Source organism: Ochlerotatus camptorhynchus, unplaced genomic scaffold (genome assembly GCF_037179485.1).
Source record: "Ochlerotatus camptorhynchus isolate MF236.1 unplaced genomic scaffold, CSIRO-AGI_Acam_v1.1 ptg000021l, whole genome shotgun sequence".
In the NCBI taxonomy this organism is placed as follows: Eukaryota; Metazoa; Arthropoda; class Insecta; order Diptera; family Culicidae; genus Ochlerotatus; species Ochlerotatus camptorhynchus.
The window spans coordinates 438,778-459,281 of NW_027040513.1; the positions used below are offsets into that span (position 1 = coordinate 438,778).

At 38.7% G+C, this 20,504-nt stretch overlaps 1 protein-coding gene across 4 annotated transcripts in view; it reads right to left on the minus strand.

The window, feature by feature from the left end:
- LOC135704036 (uncharacterized) overlaps positions 1-20,504 on the minus strand; it is a 67,235-nt gene that overhangs the window by 6,177 nt on the left and 40,554 nt on the right. For all 4 annotated transcript variants that reach the window (XM_065225461.1, XM_065225432.1, XM_065225443.1 and 1 more), the window contains exons 3-4: positions 4,071-4,273; positions 3,723-4,000 (exon numbers count right to left, since the gene is read on the minus strand). In XM_065225461.1, coding sequence (XP_065081533.1) covers positions 3,723-4,000; positions 4,071-4,273 — 481 coding nt within the window. The remainder of the gene's footprint in view (positions 1-3,722; positions 4,001-4,070; positions 4,274-20,504) is intronic.

Sequence of the window (20,504 nt, forward strand, 5' to 3'; positions counted from 1 at the left end):
AAAAAAAAAGCTGTCAGGAAACGTCCTGAGATAATTATAATTCTCTTGATATGACAATTGCCTAAAACAGTACGGTTCGTTTGACCGAGGGGGACGACTCTATCTACAATGCAGGAAATATTTTGTTTTGGTGTGATCAGCTGCACGCACGCTGGGTAGATAGATAGAGGATTGATGACGATGCTGAAGATTTCCTGCAAAAAGATGATGCGCGATGTAAGTAAATGCGTGAAATGAAAGAAAAATTTTCGAAGATTGACTCGCTGGTGTGAGATTTTTTGAGCATCTAGAATTGAGATTCAGATGTGACGCCCCCTCGCGCTTGACTCTTTCTGCGAGAACCACCCTATTATTTACTCAAGCGATCGCCGTGCTGGAATAGGTAGGAACTTAGAGGAAGAGGAGACAATACGGGGGTGAAAAGGAACCACTTTTCTGTCAAACGCGAACCAGCTCGTGATTGGCCGGTTTGAAGTGCGTAAGACAGAGATAGATATAGATAGATATAAAAGAGTAAGAAGCCAGTTGTCTCCTCTTCGTCTTAAGCTGGGTTTAGACAGGGCAAGTCAATTGATCAAGTCAATTGAATTCAACTGACTTGAACGCGAATTGAACGTGTAAACCATGCAATTCAACTGACTTGGTCAACTCACTTGAATTGAAAAAAAGTTGAACCAGACTCAAATTTTCAAGCCAATTGAATTCAACTGAGTTGATCATTTGACTTGCCTAGTCTAAACCCAGCTTTAGGGTAGGATACAGCAGGCACAACACCGAACGGCGTCCCATAGCAGATCATTTGTTGGGCTATTGTGTTGATTATCTAACGACCGACATATAACCATCAAAGCGGATAAATTCATGTTCGATAGTGTCCCAGAATGGCGTCCCTTATCGCTTAGGTACTGACCGGGATTGTCTCCGAGAGATGAAGAGTGAAAAGAGCAAGCATAAGCATAAGCAAACGTCAGACTGTGCGTGAAACATGGCGGACTTCGTACTATTCTTTCACTCCACTGAAAATTCCCATAAGAAACTGTCAATCTTTGCTAGAAGACACGATTTTTCGGATTGCTTGTTGATTGTAGTCTACACGGTTAATGAAAACGACCTAAATTTGAGTTTAGTTTACTAATAAATCGCCAAAAATTGCAGGAACTCATCGATGAGAAAATTGGCGTAATGTTTTTCCAGGTTTGTCCAGGAAAAAAATCCCAAATATGAGAAAAGTAAAGATTGGACTCACGCAGTATATTGGTACTACGTCTATACAGAGTAAAATTTTCGTAAATTTTTCACATTTTCCGGCAAATTTTTGAGGTTTTCCACAGAAAAAAATAAAGAAATTTTTACTCATAACTGAGTTTTAACATTTTTTGCGATTATGAGTAAACTAAACTCAAATTTGGGTCGTTCTCATGGGCCGTGCAGTAATAAGGTAGAAGAGAATGTTGTGTTAGTTGAAAGTAGATCACGGTCGGAATCGAACGTGAACGAATCGAATATTAAATTATGTATAGTCTCATAGGCGTAGCCAGATAGGGGCAGGGGGGGGGCGACTGCCCCCCCCCCCTAAACTCGGCAACACAAAGGCTTTCGAGGAAATGGCGTTCGGTGAAATGGCATTCGGCCAAATTTTCCATGGTAATTTTTTTTCGCCCCTCCCTAGCTCGAAACCTGGCTACGCCCTTGTATAGTCTCTAAGTATAAATAAATGTAGTGCAATGTTTAGTTTGTGTTTCCAGTAAATATGTGTTTTACTGTGTCAAGGTTAGTAGAAATCCGAAGAATCCTGGATGAATCCCCATTCGGTCAGGGTTCGTTCGTGTGAGTTGTACGCTGTTGACTGCAATTATTTTGAATTTCCATTGTGGTGTACTTCACCACCAGCACCATCTTACATCCGCCAACCCAGCATCATACTTACGGCCAGATAATCCTACTATCCTACAAACCCTCTGGCAGTTAATTCAATTGTAAAATTGTCAAACGAGTCAAAAAGCTTCAGTCAGAAGAGTTCAAACAGCAGCTAAAACCTAGTTCATCGTGTTAAAGGACTGTCCGGCCAAGTGGAAAATTTAGGGGAGGAGGATGAGTATCCACCCACTTATCAATTCTCCTGGATCAGAAGACAGACCTGGCGTAGTAAATAACATAGATGCCTCTCACGTAGAAAGTCGCTATTTCAAATCTTATCTCCGACCGAACTGTTGTTCATATGACCATAGACTAACACTTTTACCAGGGGTCCCAAAGAAACTTGCTCAATTGTTTGGCTCAGGAAGTACCAGACCGTCGGTCTTAAGCTAATTGAAGCACCCTTCGAAACATGGGGATCCCAAGAACCCCTCATCCAACTCTGTCAAATTAATAAGACGAATCAAAACAAACACAAACTTTGGCAGATTCTAGTATGAGAATGGAGTACGCGTATAAATTTACTTGGGACCAATGAGCTAGTCAAGTACTGATCAAATTAAAAATCGTCAGTTTCGTATTGATTGATTATATTACACCCACCTTACCCTAATTAGGGACTGTAGCTCAGTGGAATCTCAAAATTGTATCAAGAAGTATTCCCAAATACAGTAATGAGCCGAATTTATAAGCCCTTCCGCGCATCTTTTACGACTTTTACCTTTCAATGATTTCACATAACCGTAATTCCCCGTCTTTCTCATTCATTGGTACCATAAGACCACTGAAAAAGAGCATGGGTTTTGTAGAACCTACGATTACATTTACTTATTTACTCATTGCTGTAACGATGGATTGAAAAGTATTTCTTATAGTACTGCCATTATTTGGACATTATGGTCACCTGAAACCAATTAATGGCCACTGATGGAAACAGCCTAATTCGGTTCTATTTGAACCATGAACTAGCTGCGGAAACGTGTGTGGGAGCTCATCTACTCATTTTACTAATATTTACTAATATTCTGTAATCCGACTTAATTTGTGATGCAGTGCGATGGAAAAATTATTCATCGCAAATAAGGCAGAAATTTGCATTGTATTTAACGATTTAACTTAAACATAATGCGATGTATCTTATTCTTATATGCGATGTTGACTTGAACTGCAGCAAAACACGATACTGGCTGTATAATACCCGAGCAAAGTCTGAGATCAAATTGAAAACTAAATTTGATGATGTGATGTAGCTGATAATGAATACTCAGGTTGCTGTCGTTTTGTTAAACGGTGAAAATATCGAAAATTGAGAGAGCAAAAAAAAATCTTCCTGTGACATCACATTGAAAACTAATTCTGTCACCGGTGAGAATCGAACCACGCCTTCTCAGTTCACTAAAAATGCACTCTACCACTATTCTACACAGAGGCAAATAAAATTAAGAATTTCATAAGGCTCGACTTTTGAACGACACACATGAATTTCATAAGCGTGACTTATGAATGATTTTCGTCTAACATGAGGTAGCTATTATACGCCTAGCCTAATTTTTCCTAGCGTTGAAAGTGGTCAGCACACGTCCATGGTTCGATTCCAGTCAGCTTCGTTTTATTATTTTTATATCAGCATTATTTTTCAAAAGGCAAATCAGTGAAATTCCTACCGATTTCTTGTGTCTAAAATTGATAAGTGGATCTCATGGAATTCTTGCGTCCATTTGCCTCAGTGTACGGTAAACCGCCTTTCCATCAGATCGACGCACCCTGCTCATGAAAGTCCCCTACGCCACTATGCAAATACTTACAACAACGACAGTTCCGGTTTCGGGAAGATGTCGCTAACCCCACAGGATACAACCACGCTGCCGTTGTTCCCTCGGTGGTACGTCAGATTGAACTCCATCTCCGGTACGATGATCTGCAGGTGTCCCGTTTTGGTTTCGTTCTCCTCGTACGTTTGCACCGAACAACTGTAGTTGCCAGTAAAGTTGGCTGCCGGGTTGATCAGCTTTAAGGCACGATATTTCTGGAACCGATCATCCGACACCGGATGGTCCAAATCGATGTGACCCTTGAAGGAAGACTGAAAATGTGCATAGAGCGTGTTAGCAAGATCTTCAACCATACTCTAGACGAAAAGGATAAAATCTTACGAATGCCACCGGTTTTGATTTCACCGGAATCCATTGATAGATCTGCAGCCCATTATGCTTCCACTTCAGTACGAACCCCTTCGCCATGGCTTCATCCATCTCGAACTCACAGTCCAAGATGAGATCTTCCGAGGGCTCTTCACCTCGCGATACGATGTACGATTGCGGTACGTCAAGATTGGTGATTTGTAAGCATTGTGACGCTGAAAATGAGAAGAGAAACGAATGAAACAACTCATTACAAAAGGGAGTCTTGTTATATTTGCTAACATTCATCTAAACCTAACCAAACTATGAGATCATCCTTATTTGAATAAACACGACCCTTGAACACGTTCCAAAAGCTGTCATTGCCAAGAGCAAAAAGTTCGACTACCGGTGCCAAAGATTATCGAAAATATGCGAAACAGAAGAGCGTAATTTTTTTTGCTCATCTCGGCCGTAGTGGACATGTAGTTTTGAATTCTGTGTATGCCAGCGTCATATTTCACCATCATCACCCGTCCACCTGTGAGAGAATGGAAACATTCGGTCATAACAAAATTTCAAAATATAATAGCATTTGCTGACACCACCGGGAGATATGAATTGAAAGCAAAAAAAAAATGTGTGGATGATGATTTACTGCTGTGTTCCTGTCAATCATATACCTATTATTAATTCCACGTGACGTACGCGGGTACACAAATTGCGGTGGATGCAAAATTTGCATCCCCGGCATATGTGACATGCTGCACTGCAGGATAATCTAGGTGACATCGCGTTGCGTTGATGAAAAATGCAATATCGGTGTTTTTTTTCAGAATCCGTATAATCAACGGAGTCTAATAAAAAAATATCTGCAACTGATGGGAACAGCAACAAATTGGAAACGAGGATGTTCCAAGCATTATTTAGGTTAAAGTGATTGATTGGTACGGTTCAACTTATTTTAAGCAATAAATATCGATTTCTCGCGAGCATGAAGAACACGATCTCTGACGTACTTTAAACTCAAGTCAAAGTTTCGACCGTTCGTTCGTTGGTGTAAATCCCCGAAGAAAGGCCAGACCGTCACAAAGAGGTGCATCATTTATCATTCTTCGGTTGGCCAGTCGGACTAATGTTGGCTAATTGTTCCGACAATTAACCGGATCCGCGGTCATTGAAAACTTCTCTCAACTATTCTCGGTTCATCTGCGGCATCAGAGAGGCGAATGTACAGCGGAATATTTTGTGTAATAAGATGAATGGTAAGGTAGGTGTCTCTATTATCATTAGAAGGGTCAATGATGTTGGGCTTAGGCATAAATACGAATGAAAACCGGTTTTGGATGATTTTCCATTACCAACCAACGGATGTGCCAAATTTTTAGATCCAACAATAGATGTTTTTTTAAGGTCAACACTAGAGGACTTTCCCCTGCGTCTTGCTAGATTGTCTGGCCATTCGATCTATCTGCGAAGCATACAGGCTAACGTGAAAGTACCCTTTAATGGGTAAAAAATAGCCATTTTGAAGAAAAGTGTCTTAACCCATTAATGTGTAAATGTTATGAGTATATTTTATCCATTAATGAGTAACTTTTACATAATAATGGGGTAATAGTTACTCATTAATGGGTAAAAATTGACTAATTAATGAGTTGAGCCACTTTTATTCAAAATGGGTATTTTTTCCTATTAATGGGTACATTCAAATTAGCGTGTATAGCTACAAATGACCCAAATGAGGCATCTCCTCTTCCTGTTCCTATTTTATGTTGTTGGTGATATAATATTAAAGCTTCATTTTGACTTTGCCACAACAACAAAAACTAATATAGGGAAAATGGCTCTAATGTTGGCCTATGGTTCTAAGATTGGGCCCATCGCTAAAAATCTGCTATTTGTCAATTTTATCTCGATGAACGCGTCATTGGGACGGTACTAATGGATATGTTTGGTCGCTATTGAAAATTTAGTCGATTGCTGAATTTATGTATGGGCCCAAATAAGGGGCATTTAGGCCCTCCCCATGGACATGGAGGTTGACGGTACTGAAGCAAAGGGTTATGTTTAATTTCTTTATATTTGCAACGATGATGATTTCCTATAGTGACACATATCACCTTCTCAATGCTTCAGTATGCCTCAAACGATTAATTCTTGGTTGTTAATAGAACTTCCTTGATGAAATCGGCTGCTTCATGCAGACTGAGCAATTCTGATTATAGTATCAGATTTGTTCTGTATACAGAGGTACTGGGAAGGCTTATTAGAAACTTCTCACCTATAAATTAATGATGTTCTACTGAATTTTGCATATAATTTTATTAATATTTTATTTTATTTAATCATATTATTTTTGTTACAGTCAATTAGCATTAGCGTACGATACAAGAGATATAATATTACTTGCTCGTTTTTCCGTAAAATAATCAATATTTATTTTACTTGTAATTACCTTTGAAAGTTTTTTTTTTGTGATCTGAAATTTTTTTCAGTTTGGTTAGAAGTTTTGAATCTATACCTTCGAACCTATACCTATAGCCCCCTCTAAAATGAGACTCGGGCTGTACCTATATAGTGTGCATGAACAATTTATGTTTGCAGCGATTCTGTTAAAGATCATGGGACCATCGAGTTTTTATGAAAGATCAGCCTCGTTTCACTTCCGTAGGAACTAGGGTGTAGACCAAATTTGTAGCCTTCTAAACACAATCTGCACTGTACCCCTCTTTTTCAAGCAAGATTTCATACAAAATAGAATGTTTCTACAACAAATGACTTCTTAATTTATTTACCTTTTAATATGTACCATTGGATTTAACAAAGAGTCACACATTGTTTCTATTTAGATTTTAACTCTTTAATTGTTCAAAATTCAAAATAAATTACTTTTCGTTTTAACCCAGGTGCTCAAGCCACCTAGTAACTTATCTGCTATAATTTTTATGATATAAATCTAAGTGATTTTACATTGTTCCTGCCTTAGAAATAAACCTGCATGTCAGTATAACAATTCACATCAAAACTAAAAACTAAAACTATATCTTCTCTATTATAAAGGTAATTATTAATTATTTTGTTGGACATTTCTAGATAGAGCTGGAATTAGGGCATAACAGCTTTTGTAAACAATGGCTTCTCTCGATGATTTTTCGAAAGACATGGCTCTTCCTGGCAAATCAACATTACCATCGAATAGGGGAAGACTTCCCATACCCGATGGATAAGTTGATTTGTGTAGGGGTGCCTTGAGTTGCTAGAAATCGACGAGAGAATTCATTGTTTACAAAAGCTGTTACGCCCTAATTCCAGCTCTATCTAGAAACGTCCAATAAAGTCTCAACATTCGAAATTCTATGTACTTCGGTAGTACTGTACTAGGGAGGCAATTTCAAAATCATCTTCAGAACTTTGTTCTTAATCCTTTGAAGTTCTTTTTTCCTGGTAGTGCAAGATCTAGACCATATTGGCACAGTATAAATCAGGACCGGTCTAAAAACTTATTTAAATATTAGAAGTTTATTCTTCAGGCAAAGTATGCATTTTCTGTTTATAAAAGGATACAAACATCTTATATATTTATTACATCAATGTGATCTTTCAACACAACCACTTTCAATAGGATTACAATCTAAATATGTGGATCTCATATCGGCTCTTAATCATGCGAACAGTATAATACAAGTTTTTAAGAAGAGACGAGCTGACGCTGAAGCAAAATTTGCTGAAATTTTTAATGCAACCTCAAAGCTGCATATATCTGTTTTCGAATGCGCAGCTACGACTACATCCACGTGCATCCAAGCAAACAATACGTGCAAATCAATCAGTAGAAACACCAGAGGAATACTATCGAAGAGCAGTTTTCATTCCATGACTCGATGGATTGATCCAAAACATGATGGGACGTTTCACAAAAAATGATGACATCCTTCCGGTGTTCCAAATATTGTTGCCTGGTTTTACAGATATTGGAGAGTCATCCCAACTTGACAAACTTAAATGTTATCTCTGTGATTTCACCAGCCTGGTTGCCAGAGTTGTGACCTATCACAATCACGATCGCCAAACAGTTGATGGTAGTAACGCTTTGTACATTCCTATCAATGTGCTCGTCGAAGCTGACCATCCATCAAGTTGACGAAAGAAGTAAAAAGCAACTGGTGAATGTCGTTCCCGACAATCACGACACTCATCTGTGCTCGTTTTGAAGCAGTTGCTGCTTTGCTTGCTTATTTGAGTGTGTTGGCAAGTGAGCCCAACAGCTTCCGTTTCATGTTGCCTGCTTTGTTTGTAACTCACACAGTCGCACCTGCCGAGACGAACTTGGAATGCGTAGGCATTGTTTTCATTTTCTTCTGTTGCTTCGCTTTTTCTCATCATCGTACTGCAGAATTCTTCACTGTTTTCGTTGTGCTTTTCATGATCAGCAGCGAGTGTAACGTTTTGCTTGTGAGCAGTGACCATTACTGGTGATTGTTGTTTGCCATAGCTCTAACTCTCAGAGCGTGACAAAACGATCTGTCAGCAAAAGTCGGTTGATGCGAAGACGAGTGTCACGTGAGTGTCATGATATTTTGCATCACTGGCTGGTTGCAGGTAAAGGTGGAATACGAGCTCTGGTGCCGGACATCCAAAAATATTAACAAGAATTTTGAGGCATTTGGGCTGCTTGATAAATGTGACTCGACGTATTTTCCAACAATCAATGTTTTGTTGAAGATTTTGTTGACACTACCGGTCACTACAGCCAGTGTGGAAAGATCTTTCTCCACACTGAAACGAATTAAAACTAATGGGAAACCAGCGACTTTCGGGCTTGGCTATAATATCAATTAACTGCTTAGAGTAAAGCTAGAAGATTACTTTTGTAATAACCAGGTATAATGTCCAGGATATGGCTCTACGTTGTGTTAATTTGTTGCTCAGATTTTTGGACAGCAGTTTGGAGATCGGCAACTGATTCAAATGAAGTAAAAGAATACATTTCTCATTCACTATTTATTACTTCTTTCAGGCAGCACCCTGATTGGAAGTCAAATTCAAACTTAATCTAATTGCATTAAATATTTGCACTTATATAGCTAACTGGAACAATACAAAATATCACAGAATAACGATCAATTCAAAAACAAAACAAAAATACAGTGATGCTAAAACAAAAACTTAAAAACATACAGAATGATGAAGGCAACAATATTCGCTGTTCGTGTTTCGTGTGGATCACATTGCTACCACTGCATCGAGGGATGTTTGTTATTTACCGCCTTCATAAATTTAAATGAATTAGGATCCGGTGCCGGTGATTTTACGATTCAACACCATTAAAATCTTAACATAATTATGTTTTAAAAAATATGTAACAAATTTTTGTCTTTTTTAACAGAATGATCATCATTACCAACAGAAAACAATTAAAACTACAAATATTTTCTTGAATTTCATACATTTGTTTAACTTTTCTCATAACTGCGTATTAAAGAGTTTGAAAAAATATTATTTTACATTCTGTGAACCATCAGAAAAAATTCCGATCAAAGATTAAAACGAATTAAAAAAAAAATTATGACACATGATTTTGAACGATTTTGGTTAAGGTGAAAAAAACAATGTATCAATCGATGTTCAGTTAGGCGCACATTTTATAAATCATTGAAGTTTTTATGTCATAAAATTAGCTCCCCCCGAAACCAAATGCTGGCTACGGGCCTGGCGACAGTGTTGCTTCTGTTACACGAAACGAAAATCAATTATTTAATTCATGTGTTTCCCTTATACATTTTTGCCAAAGCATCAGCCTTATACATTCCATAAGACAAACCACATAAGTCCTATTAGAATGCATAAAAGGTATGTGTGACCGCTTATACATTTTATTTGACACATGATCTTTATTAACTTTTTGCAAGGCGTCTGCTTATTAGTCGACTTATACAATTTGTTAATAATCAGCAATGGAAATTTTCCAAAAGGTATAAGGAGATTTCTATCCGTGTACTCTTGTTTAGATTGAAACCAATGTTTACTGCCCAGCATTATTCCTAAAAGTAGTCTAACTGAGAATTTCAGAAGAGACGTAAGTGTCGCTACCCAACAAACATCGAAAGTAGAATAAGAGCTTATTCGATTAAATATATGCTTCTTCAGCTAAAAAATTGCTTATTCTGTCGTTAATCAGCTCACATTGTTTGTTGGGTAGTATCAAATCTACGAAGTATATCATAACAACGCTAACGCTAACGCTATTAGGGACATTTAGGCCGACATTATACCCATTTTCCCTAGGAAGGAAACATGTGTATCAGTTATTATGTTACAATAAAATAATCAGCAGTGTCCCGTACATGAGAACAGATACTATCAGGATTACGGACTGTGGAAAGCAGTCTTGCTGTTCGCAGAACCATCATGGGCCAGAAATTAAAAGTTTTTCTAACCAATCGGCATTTTCTACTACTCAATCAATCTTGATAGGATATTGAAATCAATTCTGGGGTCATTTTGAATTACACAGTGCTTGTCTTTTTTTAAACATGGTACGATGCTTGTAAATGTTTTTTAAATGGTACTATGCTTGAATAAATGCATATTTCAGTATTTTTAAACGTAGACGCGTAGCCTCAAAAGGCCTGGGTTCAATCCCAGTCGGCACCACCGAGATTTTCTGAAGCATAAAATCTCTGATCACGCCTTACTTTGGGAAGTAAAGCCGTTGGTCCCCGGTCTATGAGTTGATAGGTCAATTGATAGGGTCCAGGTGTGGGAGCTGCCTTCCTGGCGTCGGTAGCCAGATCGACGGAAAACAAATCAAGGGAAAAAAGGTGGACTCAAACTGATCCCATAGTTTTCGAATCAAAAAGTGTTCAAAGTTGGTGATGTTTACCGTCAAATATCAGACTTAAAGTGGAGATTTTATACAATAGATGAGTCCCAATGATGTATTGTAAAAAAGTACAGATCATACAGACTAAATATACTACAGTTACAAACAAAAATAACAAGGACAGAATTGTCAAGTTACTAAAAATGTACAAGGCTAAAATTTTACACTTAGCTGTTGGGAGTCAAGCGCCTTCAGTCAGCGAAAAAGGCAGAGAATCTTCAGCGAAGCATATTCCGTGTCAAGTGGAAATCGAACATCGACGCTACTCGGTTGAACACTCCGTAAATAGCGCTCCCAAAGCCATAATTAGTTCGAAGAAGTGAAAGTCTTAGCATAAGACTGTTGCGTAGTGATCGAGGTTGAACATTAATGTTCACTTGTTGCAGAATTGCTTCACAGTCAATTCTTCCTTGCAGAGTATCGGCGACGGTTAAGGCTCTGAAAACATCTCTTCGGATACGTAAGGGCTCGACATTGATCAATTGGCAGCGATTCTCGTAGCTTGGAAGCCGAAGTGGGTATCTCCAAGGCAGCTTACGGAGCGCGAAGCGAAGAAAACGTCGTTGCACAGATTCAATTCGCTCGGCCCCATTATTGTAGTTCGGGCTCCAGACTGCAGAGCAGTATTCCAACGTAGATCGTACGAGAGAGCAATAGAGCGATTTCAAGCAGTAAATTACTGTGAAGTTCTTAGTAATCTTGAGGACAAAGCCAAGAGGTCTGGACGCTTTGTCGACGACATACGATATATGGTGTAAGTATGTCAGCTTTGAGTCTAGAAAAACGCCTAAGTCTTTCACGCAATGCACCCGTTCGATAATCGTGCCTAGTAGTTTGTAGTTGAAAATAATCGGTTGTTTCTTGCGTGAGAAAGTAATAACTGTACACTTAGCTGGGTTGACCACCAGTCAGCAAAGATGTCAATCTGATTTTGGAGAGAACGGCAGTCGGCGAGTGAGCGGATGCGCAGAAAAACTTTCAGATCGTCTACAAAGGATAATCGTGGCACTGTGATAACATGGTGAACGTCGTCGAAGTAAAAGAGAAATACCAATGGTCCCAGATGGCTACCCTGAGGTATACCGGACTTTGCGCAGAAGCTTACTGAGTGACAAGTATCCAAAATTACTGTCGGTTGGTGCTCCGTGAAGTATAAACGAAACCATCTCAAAAGATTTCCACCGATCCCTAGCTTAGCGATCGCAATTTCGTGGTTCAGCTTATCGAAGGCTGCCGAAAAATCTGTGTAAATAACGTCCGTTTTGGGTCCAAGCAATCAAACTGTCTGTGATGTAAGACGTTAGGCACAGCAGGTTCGTAGTTGTGGAACGCCCAGTTATGAATCCGTGTTGATATATACTTATGTCGTTTTCGTTTTTGCGGTGTAGCTACACCGGTGCTACACGGCCGTACACCGAAAAAAATCAAGGTGTATCTATCAGTTGCATCAGTTGCACCTTTGTTTACAAACAAATGATGATGAGCTGTCAATGAAAACGACATTATATATTGCTTGCAATGCGCATTTAGACCTTTTTGACGTTTAATCGTCTTTATCAATCTAGCACACATGGATGAATGCACGGTTTGTTTTCCCACTAATCTGTTTCCCTCTTGCTCGCACTCGTTCGATTTAAATGGTGCAGTAGTGTGCGCTGATTAAACGTCAAAAAGCTCTTTAGGGACTCTATGACAACCAATTCAAAAAGTTTTGATACAGCACTCAGTGACATAATTCCCCGGTAGTTGTTTACGTCGCGTTTGCTTCGCTTTTTATGAACAGGAAACATATCCACAGTATTCCAGCAAGACGGAAAGATGCCACTGGAAAGGGAGAGCTGGAATATACGACGCAGTGGATTTAAAAGCCAAGTGATGTTCTTTTTAAGAATAATCGACGGAACACCATCGGGTCCAGCCTCAGCTGAAGTCATAAATTTAGATGCTGCTCTAGAAATCGTATATGTAGCGGCGTCGAAAACGCTGAGCGTTTGGTTAACCAAAAGAACATTACTGGCCGCGGAAGTTATGAGATTAGCGGTGAGTTGCTCGTCTTCAAACACACTAGCAAATTTGACTGAGAACAGGTTGCAGATATCTTGTTGATTTCCAGCAGTTCCACCATTAAAAATCATGGAAGAGAGAAAGCCGACTACCCTGTGTTGCTCATTTACGACGTTCCAGAAGGATTTCGGGTGTGATTTTAGCCACCGTTGAATCCTCCTTTGATAGCGTTGAAAACACAGACGACTTAACCGCTTATACTCGTGGTTGAGTCTGACATAGTAGCATTTCAGCGGCAGTGTGCGGATTTTAGTAAATCTTCTGAGAGCAACGAGCGTAGATCTCTCGTCATCCACGGGACGCGAGAGTCAACATGGATGATATTTTTGGAAACGTGCCTGTCAATGACATATGCCAAGACGTGAGAAAAGGTTTGTGCAGCAATGTTGACGTCTACAGGATCTAGAATATGCTCCCAATCAGGTTGGACAGCACATGGACAATACTGCGATGGTCAACTCTACGGAAGTCATATGACACAGCGTTTGGAGTGCTGATGAAATCATGGAGAATATTATTTTCGATCACGATAACTAAAACAGGGTGATGATGCACTTCCTTGACTAAAGATTCAAGTGCCGTGGAGAGGAAAGGAGCTGTATTAAGAGCACTCACAATGAGAGATCCAGGGTGCGGTTGTTTTCATTGATTTGTGACAGAATTACGGTACTATAACTGTCCAGGAGCTAGGAACCATCCTACGTGGAAAGATGAACACTCGTGAGCAAGACAAATGAAACCACTATGAGTTGGAGTCCAAGCAACGTCCGGTTGGTTAAAATCGCCAAGAACAATAACTTCGCCTGCTTTGTCTGAAGCGACCAAGACGGATCGACAATGTGCGTCAATAAGCTTCAAGTCACGGGTTCGATCTGGAGGGATGTACACTGCACAGAGAAGCAATTGACGATCATCAAGTTGAATAGCCACCCACACTTGTTCAACCGTGTTCCAGGAATCGTCCTTGATAACTTCTGCTTTCAGCTTGGAATTAACTGCGATAAGGACGCCTCCCCCAGTAGTTTTCCTACTATTATTCGTGTTTCGATCGCAGTGAAATATTTCGAAGCCAGCACCAAAGACATAGTTTGAAATGGTTCGATAATTGAGCCATGTTACGGTCAAAACTATAATGCTGTAACAGTGATCCACGACGGCCATATGATAATCTTCCTCGAGGCCGTTCATACCGCATACGTCCTGATAGTAAATCGTTATGTCCGACCTCCGCTGTTCGGGAACAATGGAAGGTTCAGCGTGTGGTTGCATTTGGGAGCTGGTAGATGGCACTTGACGGAGGAAAGATGTTAGAGTAGGGCCGCTGGAAACCAAGATACTTTCAGGCGATAATAATTTCGTCGGTTGATCATACTTTCCAATAACAGGAGTGTGGAAGACCCTTTTTCCCATCTCAAACGCAGGGCCGGGACGACTGCTGGTCGCTGATAGGAGGGGCTCGACTGCGATGAGCGGACAGACGGCAAGAATGCGTCGCGGAGAGTAGTACAGCAGTGTGGAAATTGTATATAGAAAGAAGAAAACGAGCAAAGGAGAATCGGGTGATGGAAGATGGGAGCTTACCATCAATCATACTGTCATTAATCGAAAGGTACAGTAGCAGCACCTTCCCCACCAGTGTCTCCTTGAAATCATTAAGTTGACGATGACAGAAGCACATACAGTGGAAGAGGCAACAGTAGCTGAAATTTCAAAACCTATCGACTAGATTACGTCTTACGTCAGATGGCTACTTGATCTCTTTTGCCAGTAATATTCCTTTTGTCAGTGATGGTGGTGACGGGAGGACATCCCTCACCATCCCTCATCAACGGATCAGTTTGGAAAAGACATCAAAATTGTCCTTTGCTCACATTCTACTTCCTAGGGGAAATGGATGTAATGTCGGCCTAAATGCCTCTAATTTGGGCCCATACATAAATTCAGCAATCGACTAAATTTTCAATAGCGACCAAAAATATCAATTAGTACCGTCCCAATGACGCGTCATCTAGGTAAAATTGATACATAGCAGATTTTCAGCCAGACCATGTGCCATCGAACGGAACAAGTAATGATCGGACGGCGCAATATCTGGGGAATAAGGGCGGATGGGGTAGGACTTCTCATTTGAGGCAACGCGAGGACTTATCATTATTAACAAGGTATAAAAAGTAATAAGGACTACCCAACAAACAATGTGAGCTGATTAAATGCTGAATAAGCAATTTTTTAGCTAAAAAAGCACATTTTATCCTGAATTAGCTCTTATTCAGTTGTCAAGTCGATGGGTACGGTTTGTTCCTTTGATTACAGAAAAATCCTGTTCTGCTAGCTTGAAGTAGTCAGGACCAGGGCGTCACAATATCAGCTTCAATCGACCAAATCGATGCGACGAAGAGACTGCTGGCTTTCTTTTTCTGTTAAAGTCGAACAGCTTCGCAGCATTCTAGAACCTCAGTCGGCGTGCACAAACAAATGTTCAATCGCTTGTCTCTCTTTCTCCCGTCGCTCCATTGGTCTTCCTTTCAAGCTTCGTCGAAATGGATGAGCGAAAGAGCGCTCGACTTTGATAGTTTTCTTTTTCATGAAACACATCAACAGAGGTTTCATGACGTATATGACGGAAAATGAAATAACACATTTAAAGCATTTCTCACTTCAAAACACTTGAAGATTACACGTCATATTTCTAATTTATCTTCCATCCATATATTTATCTAAAAAAAATGATCGAAAACGGGACATAACGCATTTTAAACAAATTGAAAGAGCGGCGATAGAGTGTTCGTGAAAGGGGATTGAAAGCCATAATGAAGTTCGTTTAATTAGAAAATCGACGTTATTTACATTGAAAGCGATGAGCAAAGCAACGACGAGAAGTTCCACAGCCAGCCTTTCCTTCCAAGCGTCCTTCTTTTTTATTTTCGTTTCTTGCTGATAGTCTAGCTAGGCGTTATAGAAATGAAGCGTCGAACACGTATGTATGAGAGAAACAAAACACGAGTTCATTTTAGAGCTTCGAAATTGTAGAGCCCTGGTCAGGACGCGGAAACGGCGGTAGATCTTTCATCCCGTAATGTACCACGAAAAGGTGATCTACCCGCGTTACGGGACCAAAACGAACTTTACCTTTACCGGAGACAATTTGACGTAGACTACGTCATACGGGAAGGTACAGGGGTAAATCAAAAATTTATGATTGCGAACGCCACGAAAAGATGTTAGGTGTTGAACGCTTATAACTTTATCATTTATAGATGAAATTAAAATCCAAATACACCAATCGATAGGAAATAACTCTACAAATCTGTTGAAATAAATAATAATTTTTGATAAAAACTGTATTCGTTTTACTTAACCCAGTCGTCATAATCGAGCACCACTTGGAAGCGCATCATTCTGCTTGGAGCTGTAAAGTTATAAAACCAAGCTACTGTCGTGCCTCCACTCATTTTCGCATCGGACGGCGTAGTGAGTGCATCGCTCAAGGTACCAGCAGCAAGTACGCCAGCGTTAAAAGGTAATACAATTTCCCTCTCTCTGCCGTCATGCAGAGAAACTTCCTCGGAGCGGACGGCGTGATGAGTGGATGACCTTGACAACCAGCGGTGGGGTACAAGGAGAGTCACCTCTGCAACGAGCTGTTTTTGCATTAAGCTCAATTAGCGTCTACCCGAAACAATCCGATTCGACTGGTGATTTTCTATATAGGGGAAATGGATGTCATGTCTGCCTAAATGCCCTTAATTTGGACCCATACGTAAATTCAGTAATCGACTAAATTGTCAATAGCAACCAAAAATATCCATAAGTACCGTCCCAATGACGCGTTCATCTAGATAAAATTGATAAATAGCTGGTTTTTAGCAATGGGCTTAATTTTAGAACCATAGGCCAACATAAGAACCATTTCCCCTAAATGTCACAAATCGAAATAAATAAATTTTGGAGATTTTGATGACAAATTAGGGTAAATAGTGTGAAGTTTCATAAAAAAACATTTTGAAATTCGTGAAAAAAAAATGGCAAGTTATATGTAGATATACCTTCGGTAATTTTTCATAAAAGCCAAAAATAAAGCATCAGAGGCATATTATGAGTTGTGCCTATGTTCCCCTATATATATTTTTGTTGTTGTACGTTGTTTTTTTTTTCATGAAATATGGTCACATCTCAAAAAAGTAAACCCAGTTTTGCATGCCAAAGGGGCACACCTCAATTAAAAAGGAGTATGAATCGTTGAACGGTTTATTTTTTATTCAGATATTTAATAGAATAAATAATACACACTCAGTCCAATGGAAATGAAAAGATTTATAAAATTGAAAATGATTTTGATTTTTAGTTGTGCACGAATCCAACGATATATCTCGCTCTCTCATTAGTGCATAGTCAATCGGATGATATAGTGGAGGTGTGGGATGAGCAGGGCGACCAGTAAACCGTGAATCCAAAAAAAATGGGAATTCGACGTCAACGGGAAAAACCTGTGAATTTCGATGACAAATCAAAAAAAAATTCTTGATCTATTTTTTACAAATAAAAAAAAAAAATTTGGGTCTTCAATAAATGTTAAGATTCTTGGAACAGACAAATTCTTTTTTTTTTTGAAAGAATTTTGTGAAGATTTCAGCGCAGACAAACAGACATAACACTCACAGTTACATTCTTCACATTCTTCTAGCTGCCAGTTTCACTGAGAAACGTCTCTTGGATCACCTTATACACTTTCAGCAACGTCAGGAGTGCATTGAATACTTAATTCGAAAAGCTGCACATTGGTCATTCCGCTTATAGTGTAATATTACGCTGTACGATGACAACAAATCATTTCAATGAGTGTAATATTGTATCCACTTTTACAATATATGAGTTCAATACATCATCATGAATAATATTGATTGATACATATTATACTTGATTGCTGTGCACATAATAAAGTGATGGGTGGTGGTAGAAAGGTGATACATTATTACGATTAAAAGCTTGTTTCCAGCAAAATAAAAATCACGCAAAACAAACAAACCGATCAATTCTGCTAAATTCAATCAATACTGAACCCTTCGTAGAACCGGCATCACTAACTTGCATTTGTTTTGTTTTTATTCAAAACAGCTGACCCATTGACAGAACGAAGGAAAAGCAACTAGTGAAAAAAATGAAAAGACGAGATATGCTTCGGTTGCAAATCAATGCTTCGGAATGTGCAAGATAGAGGGTGCTAGTGTGCATACAAAATACGCTTGACGATATTTTTCGAAGAATTTTCTTCTAGAAGTTATGTTCGTTTGTCTGCGATTTTAGATTTTAAAATCAGTGTCAGGGATAGCACCACAGAACAGAGGGGGAAGTGCAAACAAATCGGTGAATCAAAAAGTGTTCGTTTTTCTGCTCAACAAGCGATGTGTTGTGGAAGCGTTCCACACGGGCTTTCTATGTGCACTCACACTATCATAGCATGCTGCCTATCTTAACTGCAGGCAGAAGATGCCTTCTACCGCTAGGTGCGCTAGTGTTCGCAAATGACAAGTGGAGCCACTTTCTGATCCGAAGTTCCACTCCTGTGATAGCACCAAAGTATTTCAAAGAAAATTAAAGGAAGTTTTAGAAAGATCTCTTAAAGATTTTAGACTTTCACTCTCAGACGCTTGGGTGCATTGGCGTAGCTAGACAATATATCTGGAGGGGGCCTAGATAATTCTTGAGGGGGGCTGGATAATTCTTGAGGAGAGCCTAGATAATTCTGGAGAGGGCCTGGCCCCCCTGGCAGCCCAATTAGCTACGCTAATGCTTGGGTGAGCTCGGATTCAGAGTAGAATTTTTAAGTAGCTCTGTGGAAAATTCCAAGTCGATAGTGAAGATCCCAGGATCTGTGAAAATACCAAGGGAATCGAATTTTGAGAGTACCTTTAGAATAATTTTAAAAGAATTTCAAGTACATCATTTAACGAATTTGTACAGAAGAGAATTAGAAGAATTTAGGGGAGAACTGCAAAATAGTTCTGATCAAAATTTCAAGACAATTATTTGGTGAATTACTTGTGAATTCTAATGAGAATTCAAGTGAATTTTAAATAAAATAATGTAAGGAAGCTTCAAATAAAATCTAAGGTTGAATTTGATGCTTTTTTTTTATTGATCTGCAGAGAATTTCTAGACTATTATAAATACATTATAAGAACTCCCACAGAGAGTCTTAAACTTATTTTACAAGAAATCTGAATTAATCTTCATGAAGGGAATGCTTGAAAATATTCCAATAAAATCTTGTGAAGGGGTTTAAGGAAATTTTCAAGGTAGTTAAGGGGAAGATTACCGCACCAAAAATAAAAAAAATAAATATTTTCGGCACGTTTTTATTTCTCTATAAATATTAGAAATTATTAATAAAAATCCAAAACAAAATCAGTTTCTTCCTTAGATTCTTGAAAAAATTAACATGTAAAAATAGTTTCTCTATCTCATCATGAAAAAATATGGACTCTCAGCAAAACCGAAAAGTTGATGTTTTGTGGGTTTTTGAGTCCAACTTCATGCCATGATAAATTACAAAAAATATTTTTGCACGTGAATTTTCTTTAAAAAAATACGAAAAAATGTGATTTTTTTAGATTTTTGATATCTTTAGATTTTGATTCCCTTAAGGTAGGCCTTGCTTAAGAACGCTAAAAAAAGCACACACAAAAACGGTAAAGTACATAATTATGACGCATGATAATTTTTTATTAGGGTTGTCTTTTGGAGAACAAAGGGGTACTTAAATCACCACAAATGATCGTTATTTCCATACTTCGCTGACATATAAACCATCGTTTTGTTTAATATTGAAAGTAACGTCTTCTGATATTGGGAAACCCAACTGCCTTGTTTCGTTATCACGAAATGCAACCTACACCCTCTTCTTTGCTTCAGAAGCCTAATTAAATACTAATGATGGAGCTACTGAAAAAATATAGTGTTTTATCTTACAATATTCATGGTGGAATGGTTAATTTGTTTTCGAGAAACATTTTTTATTTAATAATTTTCAAGTAAAACCCTCCAAAAATCAAAAAAAAAAATAAGGGTCTGAACTTGTTTATATTTCTTCATATGTTCCTATTGCAATATTCATATCTGATTTTACTTAAGGAATCAAACATAAAATACTAGGTATTTATGAAGTCCTGAATTTGGCCAAGTTTTACTAAGTATTAAATCCAAAATATGTACATAGGACCGATATAATAGGTTATTTATACTGTATTTGAAATCAGTGTCAAGAAAAAACACTAGAAGTTCACTAAACAGCTTAATGTAGTCTACGTCAACCATGCGGTCGTAACTTGTTGTTTTCTTTCGTTTCTTTCCTTTTGTCAGATTTAACAGATTTTAATCTGGCATAGTTTTTTTTTTTTAATCAACAAGGCGGAGCTCTTACAGCCGCCTCATCATTCCAGAACCGACCACTAGGAGCGCTACTGTAACATAAATTCTGCGTCCAGATTCTAGCTGTACCAACCTTTATCTTGTCACTG